Below are 20132 nucleotides of genomic sequence, written 5' to 3' on the forward strand. Positions count from 1 at the left end.
AACCTTTACCAGGTAAAGGTTAGACATATAGGTGACTTATAAGTTTCTTAAGTGCAGTGAAAAATGGCTGTGAAATAACGCGGACGTTATTTCACTCAGGCTGCAGTGGCAGGCCTGTGTAAGAATTGTCAGAGCTCCCTATGGGTGGCAAAAGAAATGCTGCAGCCCATAGGGATCTCCTGGAACCCCAATACCCTGGGTACCTCAGTACCATATACTAGGGAATTATAAGGGTGTTCCAGTAAGCCAATGTAAATTGGTAAAATTGGTCACTAGCCTGTTAGTGACAATTTATAAAGAAATGAGAGAGCATAACCACTGAGGTTCTTGTTAGCAGAGCCTCAGTGAGACAGTTAGGCACTACACAGGGAACACACACATATAGGCCACAAACTTATGAGCACTGGGGTCCTGACTAGCAGGGTCCCAGTGACACATAACAAACATACTGAAAACATAGGGTTTTCACTATGAGCACTGGGCCCTGGCTGGCAGGATCCCAGTGAGACAGTGAAAACACCCTGACATACACTCACAAACAGGCCAAAAGTGGGGGTAACAAGGCTAGAAAGAGGCTACTTTCTCACAATGGGCTCCCTATTGGTGGCAAAAGAAATGCTGCAGCCCATATGGATCCCCTGGAACCCCAATGCCCTGGGTACCTAGGTCCTGACCAGCAGGATCCCAATGAGACAGGCAAAAGCATACTGACATACAAGTAAAAATGGGGGTAACATGCCAAGGAAGATGGTACTTTCCTGCACAACGCCCCCCCCCCCCCCAAACGCGGGACAATAAGGCTAACCTTTCCCAGATGAGTCTTCATTCTCTAAGTGGAAATATCTGGAGATTCCATCTGCATTGGAGTGGGTACTCCCAGGTCTATGTTCCACTGTAAAGTCCATTCCCTGTAGGGAAATGGACCACCCCAACAGTTTAGGGTTTTCACCTTTCATTTGTTTAAGCCATAATAGAGGTTTGCTGTCAATCTGTACAAGTAGGGTCTCATCTTCTTCAGTTCCCAAACCACAGCAAAGGCCTCCCTCTCTATGGCAGACCAACGCTTTTCTCAAGGAGTCAAACTCCTGCTAATGAAAGCAACCGGTTGATCCTGGCCCTCTGAGTTAAGTTGTGATAGTACAGCCCCTAACCCTAATTCAGAAGCATCTGTTTGAACAATGCATTTTTGGGAGTAGTTTGGGCTGTTTAAGACAGGTGCAGAGCACATTGCCTTCTTAAGCGCCTCAAAAGTTTTCTGACAGCTAGCTGTCCACAATACCTTTTTAGGCATTGTTTTGCTGGTGAGGTCATTAAGAGGGGCTGCAATGTAGCCATAGTTCTTGATGAACATCCTGTAATACCCAGTGAGACCTAAGAAGGCTCCGACCTGGGTCTGAGTAGTAGGGGGAGCCCAGTCCATAATGGTCTGAATCTTCCCCTGTAGTGGTGCAATCTGTTCTCCACCTACCAGGTGGCCCAGCTAAACCACTTTCCCTTGCCCTGTCTGGCACTTTGAAGTCTTGATAGTTAGGCCTGCCTTTTGCAGGGCCTCCAAAACTTTCCAGCGGTGGACCAGGTGATCATCCCAGGTGGAGCTAAAGACAGCAATAGCATCCGAATATGCTGCAGTAAAAGCTTCCAAACCTTGGAGGACTGTACTCGCCAGCCTCTGAAAAGTGGCAGGTGCAGTTTTCAAACCAAATGGCATAACAGTGAATTGATAATGCCTCCTATAGTAGAAAATGCAGTTTTTGCTTCAGCATCTTCTGACATTTTGATCTGCCAATTCCCTGCAGTCAAATCAAAAGTGCTTAGGTACTTGGCAGATGCCAGTGTATCTATTAGCTCATCTGCCCTGGATATAGGGTGAGCATCTGTTTTGGTTACTGTATTGAGACCCTTATAGTCCACACAAAACCACATTTCTCTCTTTCCTTCTTTGCTATGCGGTTTGGGGACAATCACCACTGGACTGGCCGAGGGGCTATCAGAAGGCTCAATAAATCCATGGTCTAACATTTTCTGAACTTCAGCTTTTATGCAATCTCTGACATGGTCAGGTTGGCTGTAAATTGATCAAGGAGATTTCTACATTCTTCCTTCTGCTCAGCAGTAAGGCAGTCTGCAAGCACCACTCCGTCCACTATGCCACCAGCTTCAGTGTTGGAGAAGAGATCGGGGAGAGGGTCACTGTCTTCTTCCTGTCCCTCATGTGTAGCCATGAGCAGGGTTAAGTCAGCCCTGTCATAGTAAGGCTTTAGGCGATGGACATGAAGCACGCTAAGGGGGCTTCTGGCAGTGCCCAGGTCCACCAGGTAGGTGACCTCACCTTTCTTTTCTACAATTGGATGGGGTCCACTCCATTTGTCCTGGAGTGCCCTTAGGGCCACAGGCTCCAATACCCACATCTTCTGTCCTGGGTGGTAGTCTGTCAGGACAGGCTTCTGGTCAAACCATGGCTTTTGGAGCTCTTGGCTGGCCTGAAGGTTTTTGCTGGCCTTTATCATGTACTCAGCCATTCTACTTCTCAGGCCAAGTACATAGTCCACAATGTCTTGTTTTGGAGCTTTTAAAGTTGTTCCCAACCCTCCTTAACAAGAGCAAGGGGACCCCTAACAGGGTGACCAAATAGGAGTTCAAATGGGCTGGTGCCCACTCCTTTTTGGGGTACCTCCCTGTAGGTGAAAAGGAGGCATGGTAATAGAAGATCCCATCTCCTTTTTTTTCAGAGAGTCCCATGATCATGCCTTTGAGAGTTTTATTAAACCTCTCAACCAATCCATTAGTTTGTGGATGATAAGGGGTGCTGAACTTGTATGTAACACCAAACCAAACTCCTTCCACATTGCTTTTAGGTATGCAGACATGAAGCTACTACCTCTGTCTGACACTACTTCCTCAGGGAAACCCACCCTGGAAAATATTCCCAGAAGGGCTTTTGCCACTGCAGGTGCTGTAGTGGTCCTTAAGGGGATAGCTTCCGAATACCTTGTGGCATGGTCCACCACCACAAGGATGAATCTATTGCAAGAAGCTGTTTGAGGGTCAAAGGGGCCAACAATATCAACCCCTACCCTTTCAAAGGCACCCCAACCACTGGCACTGGTATTAAGGGGGCCTTTGGGGTGCCACCGGTCTTGCCACTGGCTTGGCAGTTGACACAGGAACGACAAAACTCCTTTGTGTCTTCTGACATATGGGGCCAATGAAAATGTGGAGCAAGTCTGTCACATGTTTTACTCTAGCCTAAATGCCCAGCTAAAGGGATGTCATGAACCAGAGTTAGGAGGAATTCCCTGTACTGAGGGGGGGTGACCAGTCTCCTGGTGACACCAGGTTTAGGGTCCCTTGCTTCAGTATAAAGGAGATTATTCTGTGGTTATCAGTGAGATCACCATTTTGCTTCTTGACAGCTTGCTGTCTGAGACCCTACAATGTGGGACAGGTTTGCTGTGCCACACTCAGGTCTTCCCTGGCAGACCTCCCTGCACCCAAAAGCACAGCTGTATTAGCTTCCAGCTCCTCTGGTGTAGGTTCTGCACAGGGAGAGAATTCCTCTTCCTCAAAAGGGGAATCCTCTGCGGAGGGAGGGATAGTGGACATGGGTTTGCCCTTCTTACCCCTAGTTTTTGGGAGCACTTGGTCAATTATTCCATGATCCAAGTTTCCCTGTCCTCTTTGCTTCTTGGCCTGAGCCCTGGTAATAGCAAAATTATGCCCAGGAATGCCCAGCATTGCTGCATGGGCCTCCAACCCCATTTCAGCCCAAGCTGAAGTCTCCAAATCATTGCCTAGCAGACATTCTACAGGTAAATCAGTGGCTACCACAACTTTCTTTGGACCAGTAATACCCCCCACCACCCCCCCAATTGAGATCCACAACAGCCATGGGGTGGCTTACAGTGTCGCTATGGGCGTCTGTCACTTGGTACTTGTGACCAAGTAGGTGCTGCTCAGGGGCAACCAGTTTTTCTATCACCATGGTGACACATTCACCTGTGTCCCTGTAGGCCTAAACCTGAACACCATTAATCAGGGGTAGCTGCTTGTACTTATCCATATTAAGGGGACAATCAACTAAAGTGGCTAGGTCAATGCCTCCATCAGAGACTAAAACAGCCTCAGTGATCTCCCTAACTAGACCAACCCCATCTACATTACCAATGGTGAGCCCAGCTACACCCTTTGATTGGCTATTAGTAGTGCTTTCCCCACCACCACTGCTATTACTAGGGGCACTAGTCATTCCAGTTGGGGTTGTGGTGGTGGGAGGTTTGGTGTTTCTTTTTGGACAGTGACTGTCAGTGGCCCAATGGCCTTTGGCTTTAAACATATAACACCAAGGTTTACTATCTTTGTGAGAAGAGGATTTGGACCCACCACCCCCAGAGGATTTTTGTGGGCCTGATGGAGACTCCGATGATTCTCTGTCTTTGTCCCAACCCTTGTCATGTGACTTACCATCCTTCTTCTTGACATCCTTGTCACCCCCTGTATGAACTTTTCTGTTCACCCTTGTTCTGGCCCATTTGTCTGCCTTCTTTCCCAATTCTTGGGGAGAGGTCAGATCTGAGTCCACAAGATACTGATGTAACAAGTCAGACACACAATTATTCAAAATATGCTCTCAGAATCAAGTTATTAAGGCTTTCATAGTCATTCACCCTACTGCCATTTAACCATCCTTCTAGGGCCATCACAGAACAGTCTACAAAATCTGTCCAGTCCTGTGATGACTCTTTTCTGGTCTCTCTGAACTTAAGTCTATACTGTTCAGTGGTTAAGCCCAGACCATCCAGGAGTGCACCTTTAAGAATTTGATAGTTATCTGACAATAAGAAGTCTATCTCTTCCCTTGCCAGAGAAGGATAACCAAAGGATAGCAGCCCACTGTACATGGGGGACCTCTGAACTTTACAGGCCCTCTCAAGTACAGCAAATCACTTGTAGATGTCATCACCATCCTTGTAAGGTGTGTAGGAAAGTACCTTCTTGCCTGGCATGATACCCCCATTTTTACTGTATGTATGTTTGTTTTTGCCTGTGTCACTGGGATCCTGCTAGCCAGGACCCCAGTGCTCATAAAGTGTGCCCTGTATGTGTTCCCTGTGTGGTGCCTACCTGTATCACTGAGGCTCTGCTAATCAGAACCTCAGTGTTTATGCTCTTTCTGCTTTTAAAATTGTCACTGCAGGCTAGAGACTAATTTTACCAATTCTGATTGGCACACTGGAACACCCTTATAATTCCCTAGTATATGATACCTAGGTACCCAGGGTATTGGGGTTCCAGGAGATCCCTATGGGCTGCAGCATTTATTTTGCCACCCATAGGGAGCTCAGACAATTCTTACACAGGCCTGCCACTGCAGCCTAAGTGAAATAACGTCCACGTTATTTCACAGCCATTTTACACTGCACTTAAGTAACTTATAAGTCACCTATATGTCTAAACCTCACTTAGTGAAGGTTAGGTGCAAAGTTACTTAGTGTGTGGGCACCCTGGCACTAGCCAAGGTGCCCCCACATTGTTCAGGGCAATTTCCCCAGGCCTTGTGAGTGCGGGGACACCATAACACGCGTGCACTTAATATAGGTCAATACCTATATGTAGCGTCACAAAGGTAACTCCGAACATGGCCATGTAACATGTCTAGGATCATGGAATTGTCTCCCCAATATCATTCTGGTATTGGGGGGATAATTCCATGCATCCCTGGATACGGCCAAACTAACTCTCTGGGGTTTTCTCTGCAGCTACCACTGCTGCCAACCCTCAGACAGGTTTCTGCCCCCTGGGGCCTGGGCAGCCCAGTCCCAGAAAGGCAGAACAAAGGATTTCCTCTGAGAGAGGGTGTTACACCCTCTCCCTTTGGAAATAGGTGTTAAGGGCCTGAGAGGAGTAGCCTCTGGAAATGCTTTGAAGGGCACAGATGGTGCCCTCCTTGCATAAACCAGTCTACACCGGTTCCGGGAACCCCCCAGCTTTGCTCTGGCGTTCAATTGGACAAAGGAAAGGGGAGTCACCACTCCCCTGTCCATCACCACCCTATGGGTGGTGCCTAGAGCTCCTCCAGTGTGTCCCAGACTTCAGCCATCTTGCTTTGCAAGGTGTGAGGGCACTCTGGAGGGCTCTGAGTGGCCAGTGCCAGCAGGTGATGTTAGAGACCCCTCTTGATAGGTCCTTACCTGATAAGGTAGCCAATCCCCCTCTCAGGGCTATTTAGGGTCTCTCCTGTGGGTTCTCTTCAGAATCTACTTGCAAGTTTCCAGCAGGAATCCTCTGCAACTACTACTTCATCCTCTGACCTCGGATCAACCACAGCCTGCTCCAGGAACTGCTGTAACAGCAACAAAGTATTCACAAGGAAACTTTTCTTCTGTAACTTCAGCTCCAGCAAGCAACTGCAACAGTTTCCATGGTGTGCATGCTCTGAGGACTCCCTGTCTTCATTCTGCACCAGAAGGACCGAAGAAATCTCCCGAGGGGTGGCGGAGTCACTCCCCTGCTCACACATGCACCTTCTAAGTCGACAACTGTTCTCATGGACTCCTCTCACAGCGATGAGCGTGCTCCTTGGAACACAGAGGGTGGACCCCATCGACATAGACTGCCCTGAGATCCTGCTGCAATTTGGAGGAGGTAAGACCTTGCCTTCCCCTAGAATGACAGTACCCCTGTGCACCGCGTCATCTTTACCTCCTGAGGCCTCTGTGCACTATTTGCAAAATTCCTTCATGTACAGCCTGGCCCAGGTCCCCAGCACTCTACCCTGCGACGCTCAACTCGCTAAGTTGTTCTCCAGCGGCGTGGGACCTTCTTTTGTAGTGCTGCACCAACCTCATTTTGCACCTTCTTTGTCCCTGTGTCCTGGGACACCCGTGGGTGCTATCTGGTGCTCTGAGGGCTCACTGAAGTGCTGAGAGCCCTCTCTTCCTCCTCACACAGAGTTGAGGCCCCCTGGTCTCTCCTGGGTCCCTGGGTCCAGATAGCACCTAGTTGACGCAAAACGCGACTTTGTCGGAACCAAGGCTTGTTGGAGGATTCCAGCGCCAAAACCATCATTTGCATCATGCAGGACACACTGGCATCTTCCTAGTGTGCATTTCTGCAGTCTTTGTCCACCAGGGACTCTTCTTTTGTACCCTCTTCTGGGTTGGCAGGGGCTCCTGTCCTTACTGGAACTTCTTTCGACTTCTGGACTTGGTCTCCTTCTTTTGCAGGTCTTCAGCTCCAGGAATTCACTATTTGTTGTTTGCAGACTTGGTTGGTTCTTGCAGTAATTCCAATCACGAGGTGTAGTATGTCCTAAGGAAACTTGCATTACTTTACTCCTGCTTTTCTGGGCTCTGGGGTGGGGTAATTTGCTTACCTTTACTGTATTCTTACTCTCCCAGCGATTCTGCACACACTACACATGTTTAGGGGGGAATTCGTGATTCACATTCCGCTTTCTTAGTATATGGTTTGTGTTGCCCCTAGACCTATTTTCTCCCATTGCATTCTATAGCATTTCCTATTGTTTGCACAATCCTATGTCTAATTACTTACCTTATTTTGGTTTCTAGTGTATATATTGTGTATAATACTTACCTCCAGAGGATGAAGGTGCAAAAGGGATGCCTCCGGGTGGAAGAAGCCAAAGATTCTGCAACAACGGAAGGTGCCAGGAACTTCTCCTTTGGTCAGAAGATGTCCCACGGCATGCTGGAGGATGCAGAGTTGTTTCCACGCAGAAAGACCGCAAACAAGCCTTGCTAGCTGCAAGAGTCGCGGTTGAAGATAATGGGTGATGCCCGGGCCCACGAAGGACCAGGAGGTCGCCCCTTGGAGGAGGAGACAGAGGGGTCGCTCAGCAACAGAGCAGGGATAAGGGGTCCCTGAACCGGTGTAAACTGGCTTATGCAAGGATGGCACCATCTGTGCCCTTCAAAGCATTTCCAGAGGCTGGGGGAGGCTACCCCTCCCCAGCCTGTAACACCTATTTCCAAAGGGAGAGGGTGTAACACCCAGCTCCCAAAGGAAATGCTTTGTTCTGCCTTCCTGGGACTGAGCTGCTCAGACCCCAGGAGGGCGGAACCCTCTCTGTGAGGTGGCAGTAGCTGTAGCTGCATTGCAAGCCTCATAGAGCTGGTTTGGCAGTACTGGGGGTCCATGGTGGAGCCCCCAGGATGCATGGAATTGGCTACCCAATACCAGATTTGGAATGGGGGACAAATCCATGATCTTAGACACATTACATGGCCATATTTGGAGTTGCCATTGTGAAGCTACATATAGGTATTGACATATATGTAGTGCAGGCACATAATTGCGTCCCTGCACTCACAAAGTCCCGGGAAATGGACTGAACTATGTGGGGGCACTTTTGCTAGTGCAAGGGTGCCCTCACACTTAGTAACTTTGCACCTAGACTTCATCAAGTATAGGTTAGACAAATAGGTGACTTATAAGTTACTTAAGTGCAGTGAAAATGGCTGTGAAATATTGTGTGCACTACGTCACGCAGCCTGCAATGGCAGTCCAGTGAAAGGGTTTGTCTGAACTCCTTATGGGTGGCAAAGGAAATGCTACCTAGGTACCATAGACTAGGGACTTATAAGGGGGGTCCATTGTGCCAATTGAAATTGGTAAATGAAGTCACTAGCCTACAGTGACAAATTTAAATTTAAAAGCAGGGAGAGCATAAGCACTGAGGTTCTGGTTAGCAGAGCCTCAGTGACACAGTCAAGCACTACTGACAACACACACATTAGGCCACTAACTATGAGCACTGGGGTCCTGGCTAGCACGATCCCAGTGACACAGTAAAAACACACTGACACACACTCACAAACAGGCCAAAAGTGGGTGTAACCATGCTAGAAAAAGGCTACTTTCTCACACCCACCAACTGCCCTTAAAACATCACTACCCCGACCCCCCAACCTTCCCTTAAAAGAAAATGGCACCACCCACCCTAAAAACACAACTATCCAACCCCCTCAACCGCCCTAAAACCACAACTACCCGACCCCCCCACCCGCCTTAAAACACTACTACCGCACCCCCCACCTGCCCTAAAAGCACTACTACCTCGATCCCCCATCCGCCCTATAAAACATTACTACTCGACCCCCAACCCACCCTAAAAAACATAACTACCCCGACCCCTCAACACCTGCCCTAAAAACATAACTTCCCCAAACCCCCACCCCGCCCCTTAAAATCAAGTGGCACCACCTGTGCTGAAAATATAACTACATGACCTCCGCCCTAAAAACACAACTACCCCACCCTAAAAACACTACTACCCAGACCCCCCACCACCCTAAAAACATAACTACCCCGACCCCGCCCTTAAAACACAACTACCCCGTCCTCCCACTACCTGCCCTAAAAAACACAATTACCCCAACCCCCCATCCGCCCTAAAAACATCACTACCCCACACCCCCATGCGCCCTAAAAACACAAGAACCCTGACCCCCAATCCCCCACCCTAAAACACTACTACCCCGACCTTCCCACCTTCCCTAATGCATAACTACCTCGACCCCCCACCCACACTAAAAACATAACTGGTCCCCCACCTGCTCTAAAAACAGAAGTACCCTGACCGCCCACTACCCACCCTAAAAACACTATTACCCCGACCACTCCACCCACCCTAAAAACATAACTCCCCCCCACCCATCCTAAAAAACATAACTACCCGAACCCCCACCCCAGCCCCTTAAAAAAAATGGCCCAACTCCCCCGTCCCTGCCCCAGCCCCACTTACCTGACCAAGTACTCTCACGATGCTCTCTCCCTTTTTCTCTGCCATAAAAACACGCATGTGCGTTGTTCAGCACATGCATGGTTACGGCAGAGAGAAAGCCCCTAGTTGTTCCGGCAAGCGTCGTTCCGCTTGCGATGTAAATGACATTGTTGTTTCGGACTCGTTGTTCCGGACATTTCCTGCTATCATGCATTGCTGTAGGTTCATTATGGTGGTTTCTGCCATTTGAGCCGGCAGTTTAGTGCTGCGTGGATGGAGTTTCAGGTGTCTGATTTGCGAGTTACACACTGTTTTTTGGCTGTTTTTGATGTTGTGGTTCTTAAAGTTTCCACACATCTGGATTCTCGTGGGAAACCGCCTGGGGTTGGTCAACTCTGAGGGTGGCTCCCCCATGGCTGTGTAAAATTGATTTCCACAGCAGCACTCGCAAGTAGGTACAGACTTGCTTGTTTCAGAGTAAACCACAAAAAAAATCACATCCCTTATCCAGCCAATCACGTTTCTTAAAAAATTCAAAATATGACTGACAGTATTCAGAAGTCATAACTCTTCAGTTGAAATGGCAATAGATTTACAAAACTGTGAACCCTTGGTAAATGTTTAAATAGTTACATATTAAACTGCTGACCACTACATACACCAAACCAACAAAAGCACACTTTCTAAAGTAAAGTTCTAAATTCATGCTATGTTTGATGTAAATCCGTTCAGTGAGTTGGGCCGTAAGCATGAACAAAAAAATCCCATGTGACTTTAAATAGAGAAGTACTTCTTTTTTTAACCCCCCTTTTAACTTTTCTATGATATGAATATTAGGGTGTTAGACTTTAGCTAAGTTTCTTTCAAATCTGTTCACTGAATCAAAAGTTATAGTGAAATCAAAAAATGCTTTTAAATGGAAAGTGTGTCTGAACCATGACTGCACAGTAGCAATCGCGACTGTGTAATTCAGTGGTTCTTAACTTTTGGTTCTTTGATCCCTGAGAGTCTGTGATTCATTCTCAGAGGGTTCGCAAAGTCTCAGTTCCTGAGTGCCTAGCCCAAGCCAGCTTAGAAATGCCTCTCAGTCCTCATGTCACACAAGAACTGTGAATAACGGTGCCAGGGAGACAGGATTAAAAAACATCAGGCTAATCACCATTCAGCTTTATGTGCAAGCTACAGGGTTATCGGCCCTAATGTATTATCCTTCCTCGGCTTGCTTTCTGTAGTGCCCAAAGAAAGCTGAGGGTCTGACCTTTCTCAATGTCACACCCCAGGTTGTGATTGAGGCCCCAAGCCCTTAGAAGTGGAGCTGTTTCGCGGTGAAGGTAATCCAAACAACAACTAATTTGCTCTCTGGCAAGGATGATCCAAATATCCGTAGCTTTTATGGAAGTCAAAGCAAAAGGAAATCAGTGAGAGACAGCAACATGGAGGTTAGCGGTGGGCGCAGAAACAATAAAGGGGGTGGAGATGGAATCACAGAGGATGACTAAGAGGAAACAGGAGGCTTGGGAAAACCACACCGGGGCACAGGTGGGTAAACAAACTTACAACAAAAGAGAGCAATATGTAGCGGGGCGGTGAAGTGCAGAAGCAATACGGGGTGGAATCACAGAGGGTTGGAAAAGAAACAAAAGGCAGGGGTGAAGCAACAGGAAGGCGCGCCTGGGGAAAAGCAACATGGAGGGTGCGAGGAGAGAAGAAAACAAATGTAGACAGAACACTGTGGCGGTGATTAGACAAAGTAAACGGCAAGAGAGCAACAGGAGCGGGCTGGGGAGAGGAGCACGGGCAGAGAGACTGCAGAACGCAGTGCAGAGGTGGGAGAGAAGCACACTAGGGAATTGGTTCTTAACCTGTGGTCCAACCTTCCCAATAAATAAAAAAATGAGATGTTTGTAAAATAATACAATATTTTGTAACTGAATATTTGGTGTGTACTTGTTTGTGTTGTTGTGTATTGCTGGTTTACAGTTCAAACTGTATTAACATACTCTAATATTGGTTAAGCTAATTCATAGTGACACCCCTGTACTTTATTTGTGAAAAGTGTGATTGCCATTTATTCTTGAGTAGGCTATTATGTTTCTAATTTAGCATTTATTGTCATTATTTTTAGGTGCAGTCTGTGCTGAGAAAAGGTCTTACTATATTAACGTGGTCATCTTTGACTTTAGAAACCTTTTTTGAAGAAGTAGAAGTAGCTCTGGACATGTTGCGGCAAATTTTGAAGACGGTATACAGATATATAAATTAATGTTTGAAGTTTCTTTCACATATAGTTATGATGACACACTGAACATAGTTATTTATGATGACACATTTTGAAACTTAACCTGTGTTTATATGTAATACTGTTATTGAAGAAGGTGGTTATAATCTACTGATAATTTGATATCATACTTACTAGTATTTAGTATCCTTAATAAATTAATAATGGATCATTGTGTGTGACAGATTTGTCTTTCAGAGCTGCTTTAATCAATGCTTCCTTTCTTGCTACTGCTTTAGTTGGGTGCAGTTCAAAATGTAACTTTAGGCCATTTTACAAAAGTTAGTGTTTGTGATTAACAAATAGCAAATTTTTGCGATACACTGTTTGGTAATCGCAAACACCCATGTATAAAAGTGTGCTTTATACTTTCTGCAGATCCCAGTGGGTCGCAAATAGACCTACCTCATTAACGTTCATGAGGTAGGTCTCACTTTACTACCCATTGGGAAACGCAAAAATCACAGGGATGGAGGATGCTGGGGTCAGCAGACCACAATGTCTATGATTGTTTTTAAAAAAAGCATTTTTTTTTAAATTCAGCTCTTTTTCCTTAAAGAAAAACAGGATTTCATTTTTTAAGAGTAGGCAGTGATCCGTGGGTCCATTGCCTGCTCTTGAATTTATTTTTTACATCCATTCACAAAGGGGAAGGTGTCCCTTGGGGACTCCTTCTCATTTACAAAAGGGTTACCACCTCCTTGAAGTAGGTGGTAATATGCAAATGTTTTGCGACCTCATTTTGGTTGCAAAACATTCACACATACCACTGCAATTCGGTATTAGGAAGGGATGCCCTAAACACGGCCCTTCCTTATACCGACTCACAGACCCAAATTGTGATTCAGTAATAGGTTACTGAATCGCAAATTGGGCCGTTGTACATTTCAAAATTATTTTTTGCAAAAGGCCCTATTCTGCGAATCGGACTGTTTAGTACATCTGGCCCTTAGTCTTTCCTGCCTTTTCTGTGGTGTAAAATGGATTTCTCCTTATGCCCAGTGCTGGAGAATTATAGATTCTAACACCTCTGGTATGACACATATTGGGGGTCACCAGGGTGGGGCCTTCTGGGGCTCATGGCCCAGCTGCATTGCGATTGTGCCCATCCCTCTTCCCTTGTGCCCTCTCACCAGTCCATTATTTTATTCAAGATATTTTTCCTATTTGATTTTAATTCTTTATATGTTCTCCTCTGTTTTTGTAAATATTTTATTCATTGAGTTTTACATAAAGCAACCATTTCATCCCCAGGGACAGTTTTCAATGGTCAATATGTAGAATAATAGGCATGATGTTCAGTGATTATGCGGTGGACTGTTATGATGCCTGCATGGAATACTCGGGCATGCACCATAACTGCTGCTGTCCGTGCAAATTGAAATAAAGTCTGCGCCTCGTGGAGCATACAGGAGGTTGTGTGAGGGTGGGGTTGATGAACTGGGGATTAAAAGGGGGATGTAAACGTTGACCTGAGGGTGGGCACTGTTGCTGCATCTCAGCTGGAGGAGTTGTGGATGATCGTCTAGATGGTCAGTAAAGGGGGAGGAAGGGCTATCTCAGCAATGCAGGAGGGTGAAGATATTTTAGGTGCCTGATGTGCAGTGAGGGTGGCTTCTCCAGCATCTGGAGTATCTCAAAATGAGTGGGTTGGGGAGCTGTGTGGGGAATCATTAGATATGAGCATTTTGAATTGAAGGAGCATGGTGTCCCATGCAGGCGCTGTAGGGCATTACCGTATGCGGCGGGCTTCTTACCAGTCTAATGCACAACTCTCCGCTTCACCCCAGCGGGAGAGCTCAGTATGCCACTGGGACAGTGTTGGGGTGTGGAGCCTTCCAATGTTGTGCTAGGAGATGCTTGTCCAGAAGGAGTGCCAGATTGGCGAAGTGGACTTTTACTTTTTGTTGCTTGCTTTGGGAGGATAGGCCTATTGAAGTGGCGGCCCATGTTTTGAGTACGCTGAGTTCTGTGATCATGGCTAGGGTAGCGTGTATTCCGTCCTAGTAGCCCTGGAGCACTGGACAAGACCACAGCATGTGCTCAAGGTCTGTTGTGTTGTGGGAGCAGCGTGGAAAGGATAGTCGTGCCATTGGGAATAGTTTGTTTAAGCAAGCGGGGGTTAGGTAGGCTCGGTGCAGGATCATGTATTGAATATTTTTATATCGTGCGTTTCTAGGACTTGAGGGGTTGTCTAGGGCTTTAGCCCATTCCGAGTGGAGGAGTGCCCTGACTATGTTGTTTTCCCATTTATCACCAGTCCATTATGCAAAGCTAAGAACGCTTTAAAAGAAAATAATTCACAAAGCCGATCTGTTAGGCCCTTCTATAGCGCATACTGGCTGCTGGGAGCTCTATCACTAATTTCTTTGTGATAGAGAAATAATAGTGTGGACAGCAAATAGTCTTAATACTGATGAGAATGAGTGCAACCTAGCAATAAGTACTGCCGGATCCTTGTGTAGAAACTGCTTTGAAACGTCTCAAATCACAGCATTCTTAGAGCCTCAGCTCTCACACACAAGGTGCCCACTGTCTAGCAGGAGGATACTCACCCAAGTACTGAGCAGGATGCCATAACAGGTGGCCTGTGTTTCTAAGAAGCGAAGCCTGTGAAGGTTTGAACTAAGGTCCTCATTTATATTTTGGCTGTCAGGCTATCCTCCTCCAGGACGACAAAGTAAATGACTCTTTTGCCTCGCCCTGGTGGAGGTCCTGATGTCCAAATTTTGACATGTCTTTCAGGCCGGCAGACTTTTGAAGCATTGACAGGAACTGCCATCACGGCAGTTCCTGCCAGTGTATTGTAACTTTGCTGTGCAGCTATGTCAAACATGATAGTGCTCTACAGCAAAGTTACAATAATTTTATTTTTAAAATCAAAACCCCAAAGTGCGTTTTTGTTTTTGAAAATAAAAAAAAACAATGCCTCCTCGCTATTGATGTTATCTCCCACGGCGAGGGGGGGGGGGCTTTTTGCATTTGTCACTACCCAAAACTGCCAGGGTTTTCTTAGCGGTGACGGTCAGTGAACACTGACCTGTATGTCCACCTATCTATACTGGGTGGGTGGATATTCAGGTGAAGCCACAACAGCTCTTACTACGTCGCATCATTGGAGGGTATGATGACGGCAGAGACCGTCGTCTTCACCGTCATTAAACTAAAGGTCTGACTGCATTTAAAGGAGGTGGACCATTTGTACTGGCCTGGTTTGTATTGGGTACCTTGGGTACTTACACCTTATACCAGGTCCAGTTGTCCCTTATTAGTGAAGTAGTAGTGTTCTAGCAGCTTAGGCTGATAGAGGTAGCTATGGCAGAGCAGCTTAGGCTGAACTAGGAGACATACAAAGCTAATTCAATACCACCTATAGTTACACAGTACTTATACACAAATAAAGACAATACTCAGTGTTACCAAAAATAAAGGTAGTTTATTTGGGTGACACAATTCCAAAAATATCTTAGAAGCAATACTCCTTCTGGAGGTAAGTATTATCCACAATATATACACTAGACACCAAAATAAGGTAAATAATTAGACATAGGATAGTGCAAACAATAGGAAATGCTATAGAATGCAATGGGAGAAAATAGGTCTAGGGGCAACACAAACCATATACTAATAAAGTGGAATGTGAATCACGAATTCCCCCCTAGACAAGTGTAGTGTGTGCAGAATCGCTGGGAGAGTAAGAATCCAGTAAACGTAAGTAAATTACCCCACCCCAGAGCTCAGAAATGCAGGAGTACAGTACTGCAAGTTTCCTTAGGACACACTACACCTCGTGATTGGATTATTGCAGCAACCAACCAAGTCTGCAAACAACAACTGATGGATTCCTGGACCTGAAGACCTGCAAAAGAAGGGGACCACGTCCAGAAGTCGAAAGAAGTTCCAGGAAGGACAGGAGCCCCTGCGAACCCAGAAGAGGGTGCAAAAGAAGAGTCCCTGGTTGGACAAAGACTGCAGGAATGCACCCTAGGAAGATGCCAGCGGGTACCTGCATGATTCAAAGGATGTCCCACGACGTGAAGATGGATGAAGATGTGATTTCGTGTTGAAAGTTGCCAACAAGCCTTGGTTACCACAATTGTGGGTTTTGCGTCAAAATGGCTCTGGCTGGACCCAGGAGGGACGTGGGGCCATCAGCTCTGTGTGAGGAGAAAGAAGGGGCTCTCAGCACTTTACAGAGCCCTCAGGATGCCAGGCAGCACCCACAGGAGTCCCAGGACACGGGGACAAAGGAGGTAAAAAACCCGGTTGGTGCAGCACTGCAAAGAACGGTCCGACGCCGCCGGAGGTCAACTCAGCGAGTTGAGCATTGCAGGATAGAGTGCTGGGGACCTGGGCCATGCTGTGCACGAAGGAATTTTGCAAATAGTGAACAGAGGCCTCAGGAGGTGTGTGAGAAAGTAGCCTCTTTCTAGCCTTGTTACCCCCACTTTTGGCCTGTTTGTGAGTGTATGTCAGGGTGTTTTCACTGTCTCACTGGGATCCTGCTAGCCAGGGCCCAGTGCTCATAGTGAAAACCCTATGTTTTCAGTATGTTTGTTATGTGTCACTGGGGCCCTGCTAGTCAGGACCACAGTGCTCATAAGTTTGTGGCCTATATGTATGTGTTCCCTGTGTGATGCCTAACTGTCTCACTGAGGCTCTGCTAACCAGAACCTCAGTGGTTATGCTCTCTCTGTACAAATTGTCACTAACAGGCTAGTGACCAATTTTACCAATCCACATTGGCTTACTGGAACACCCTTATAATTCCCTAGTATATGGGACTGAGGTACGCAGGGTATTGGGGTTCGAGGAGATCCCTATGGGCTGCAGCATTTCTTTTGCCACCCATAGGGAGCTCTGACAATTCATGCACAGGCCTGCCACTGCAGCCTGAGTGAAATAACGTCCACGTTATTTCACAGCCATTTTACACTGCACTTAAGTAACTTATAAGTCACCTATATGTCTAACCTTTACCTGGTAAAGGTTAGGTGCAAAGTTACTAAGTGTGAGGGCACCCTGGCACTAGCCAAGGTGCCCCCACATTGTTCAGGGCCAATTCCCCGGACTTTGTGAGTGCGGGGACACCATTACACGAGTGCACTACATATAGGTCACTACCTATATGTAGCTTCACAATGGTAACTCCGAATATGGCCATGTAACATGTCTATGATCATGGAATTGCCCCCTCTATACCATCATGGCATAGTTGGCACTATCCCATGATCCCAGTGGTCTGTAGCACAGACCCTGGTACTGCCAAACTGCCCTTCCTGGGGTTTCACTGCAGCTGCTGCCAACCCCTCAGACAGGCATCTGCCCTCCTGGGGTCCAGCCAGGCCTGGCCCAGGATGGCAGAACAAAGGACTTCCTCTGAGAGAGGGTGTTACACCCTCTCCCTTTGGAAAATGGTGTGAAGGCAGAGGAGGAGTAGCCTCCCCCAGCCTCTGGAAATGCTTTGTTGGGAACAGATGTGCCCAATTCTGCATAAGGCAGTCTACACCGGTTCCGGGGACCCCTTAGCCCTGCTCTGGCGCGAAACTGGACAAAGGAAAGGGGAGTGACCACTCCCCTGACCTGCACCTCCCCTGGGAGGTGTCCAGAGCTCCTCCAGTGTGCTCCAGACCTCTGCCATCTTGGAAACAGAGGTGCTGCTGGCACACTGGACTGCTCTGAGTGGCCAGTGCCACCAGGTGACGTCAGAGACTCCTTCTGATAGGCTCCTTCATGTGTTGCTAGCCTATCCTCTCTCCTAGGTATCCAAACCCTCTTTTCTGGCTATTTAGGGTCTCTGTCTCTTGGTATTCCTTAGATAACGAATGCAAGAGCTCATCCGAGTTCCTCTGCATCTCTCTCTTCACCTTCTGCCAAGGAATCGACTGCTGACCGCGCTGGAAGCCTGCAAAACTGCAACATAGTAGCAAAGACGACTACTGCAACTCTGTAACGCTGATCCTGCCGCCTTCTCTACTGTTTTCCTGGTGGTGCATTCTGTGGGGGTAGTCTGCCTCCTCTCTGCACCAGAAGCTCCGAAGAAATCTCCCGTGGGTCGACGGAATCCTCCCCCTGCAACCGCAGGCACCAAAGAACTGCACTACCGGTCCCTTGGGTCTCCTCTCAGCACGACGAGCGAGGTCCCTGGAATCCAGCAACTCTGTCCAAGTGACTCCCACAGTCCAGTGACTCTTCAGTCCAAGTTTGGTGGAGGTAAGGCCTTGCCTCCCCACGCCAGACTGCATTGCTGGGAACCGCAACTTTTGCAGCTACTCCGGCCCCTGTGCACTTCCGGCAGAAATCCTTTGTGCACAGCCAAGCCTGGGTCCACGGCACTCTAACCTGCATTGCACGACTTTCTAAGTTGGTCTCCGGCGACGTGGGACTCCTTTGTGCGACTTCGGGTGAGCACCATTCAACGCATCCTCGTAGTGCCTGTTTCTGGCACTTCTCCGGGTGCTGCTTGCTGCTGAGAGGGCTCCTTGTCTTGCTCGACGTCCCCTCTGTCCCCTGACGCAATTGGTGACATCCTGGTCCCTCCTGGGCCACAGCAGGATCCAAAAACAGTAACCGCACGATTTGCAGCTAGCAAGGCTTGTTGGCGGTCTTTCGGCGGGAAAACACTTCTGCACGACTCTCCACGGCGTGTGGGATCCGTCCTCCAAAGGGGACGTCTCTAGCCCTTGTCGTTCCTGCAGAAACCTAAGCTTCTACTGTCCAGTAGCAGCTTCTTTGCATCCACAGCTGGCATTTCCTTGGCATCTGCCCATCTCCGACTTGCTTGTGACTTTTGGACTTGGTCCCCTTGTTCCACAGGTACCCTCGACTGGAAATCCATCATTGTTGCATTGCTGGTTTGTGTCTTTCCTGCACTTACTTTTCAGGGTCTTGGGGTGGGCTATTTTTCTAACCCTTACTATTTTCTAATAGTCCCAGCGACCCTCTACAAGGTCACATAGGTTTGGGGTCCATTCGTGGTTCGCATTCCACTTTTGGAGTATATGGTTTGTGTTGCCCCTATCCCTATGTGTCCCCATTGCATACTATTGTAACTGTACATTGTTTGCACTGTTTTCTAAGACTATACTGCATATTTTTGGTATTGTGTACATATATCTTGTGTATTTTTGCTATCCTCTTACTGAGGGTATACTCTGAGATACTTTGGCATATTGTCATAAAAATAAAGTACCTTTATTTTTAGTATATCTGTGTATTGTGTTTTCTTATGATATTGTGCAAGTGACACTAGTGGTACTTTAGGAGCTTCACTCGTCTCCTAGTTCAGCCTAAGCTGCTCTGCTAAGCTACCATTATCTATCAGCCTATGCTGCTAGACACCCTATACACTAATAAGGGATAACTGGGCCTGGTGCAAGGTGCAAGTACCCCTTGGTACTCACTACAAGCCAGTCCAGCCTCCTACAAGGTGAAGAAGACGCAGTGCATAGGGGTACCGTCGTTCTCAGGAAAGGCAAGGAATTACCTCCTCCAAATTGCGTCAGCAGGACCTCAGGACAGTCTGTGTCGATGGGGTCCACCCTCTGTGTTTGTAGGAGCACGCTCATCGCTGTGAGAGGAGTCCAGGACTACTGGTCGTCGACTTAGAAAGTGCCTGTGTGAGCAGGGGAGTGACTCCGTCACCCCACAGGAGACTTCTCCAGTCGTTCTGGTGCAGGATGAAGACAGGGAGTCCTCAGAGTGTGCACACCATGGAAACTGTTGCAGTTGCTTGTTGGAGCTGAAGTCACAGAAGAAAAGTATCCCTTATGGATACTTTGCTGGTGTTACAGCGGTTCCTGGAGCAGGCTGCGGTTGATCCGAGGTCAGAGGATGAAGTAGTAGTTGCAGAGGATTACTGCTGGAAACTTGCAAGTAGAATTTGAAGAGAACCCACAGGAGAGACCCTAAATAGCCCTGAGAGGGGGATTGGCTACCTTAGCAGGTAAGGACCTATCAGGAGGGGTCCCTAATGTCACCTGCTGGTACTGGCTACTCAAAGCCCTCCAGAGTGTCCCCACACCTTGTAAAGCAAGATGGCTGAAGTCTGGGACACACTGGAAGAGCTCTGGGCACCACCCCTAGGGTGGTGATGGACAGTGGAGTGGTCAC

General features: G+C 47.6%; 1 protein-coding gene across 1 annotated transcript in view; it reads left to right on the top strand.

The window, feature by feature from the left end:
• Window positions 1-20132, top strand: part of DNAH8 (dynein axonemal heavy chain 8) — a 9979189-nt gene that overhangs the window by 2617926 nt on the left and 7341131 nt on the right. Inside the window, exon 17 of the mRNA XM_069236651.1 lies at window positions 11868-11984. Within this exon, the coding sequence (XP_069092752.1) occupies window positions 11868-11984 (117 nt within the window). The remainder of the gene's footprint in view (window positions 1-11867; window positions 11985-20132) is intronic.

This window comes from Pleurodeles waltl, chromosome 5, assembly GCF_031143425.1.
Source record: "Pleurodeles waltl isolate 20211129_DDA chromosome 5, aPleWal1.hap1.20221129, whole genome shotgun sequence".
Taxonomy (NCBI): domain Eukaryota; kingdom Metazoa; phylum Chordata; class Amphibia; order Caudata; family Salamandridae; genus Pleurodeles; species Pleurodeles waltl.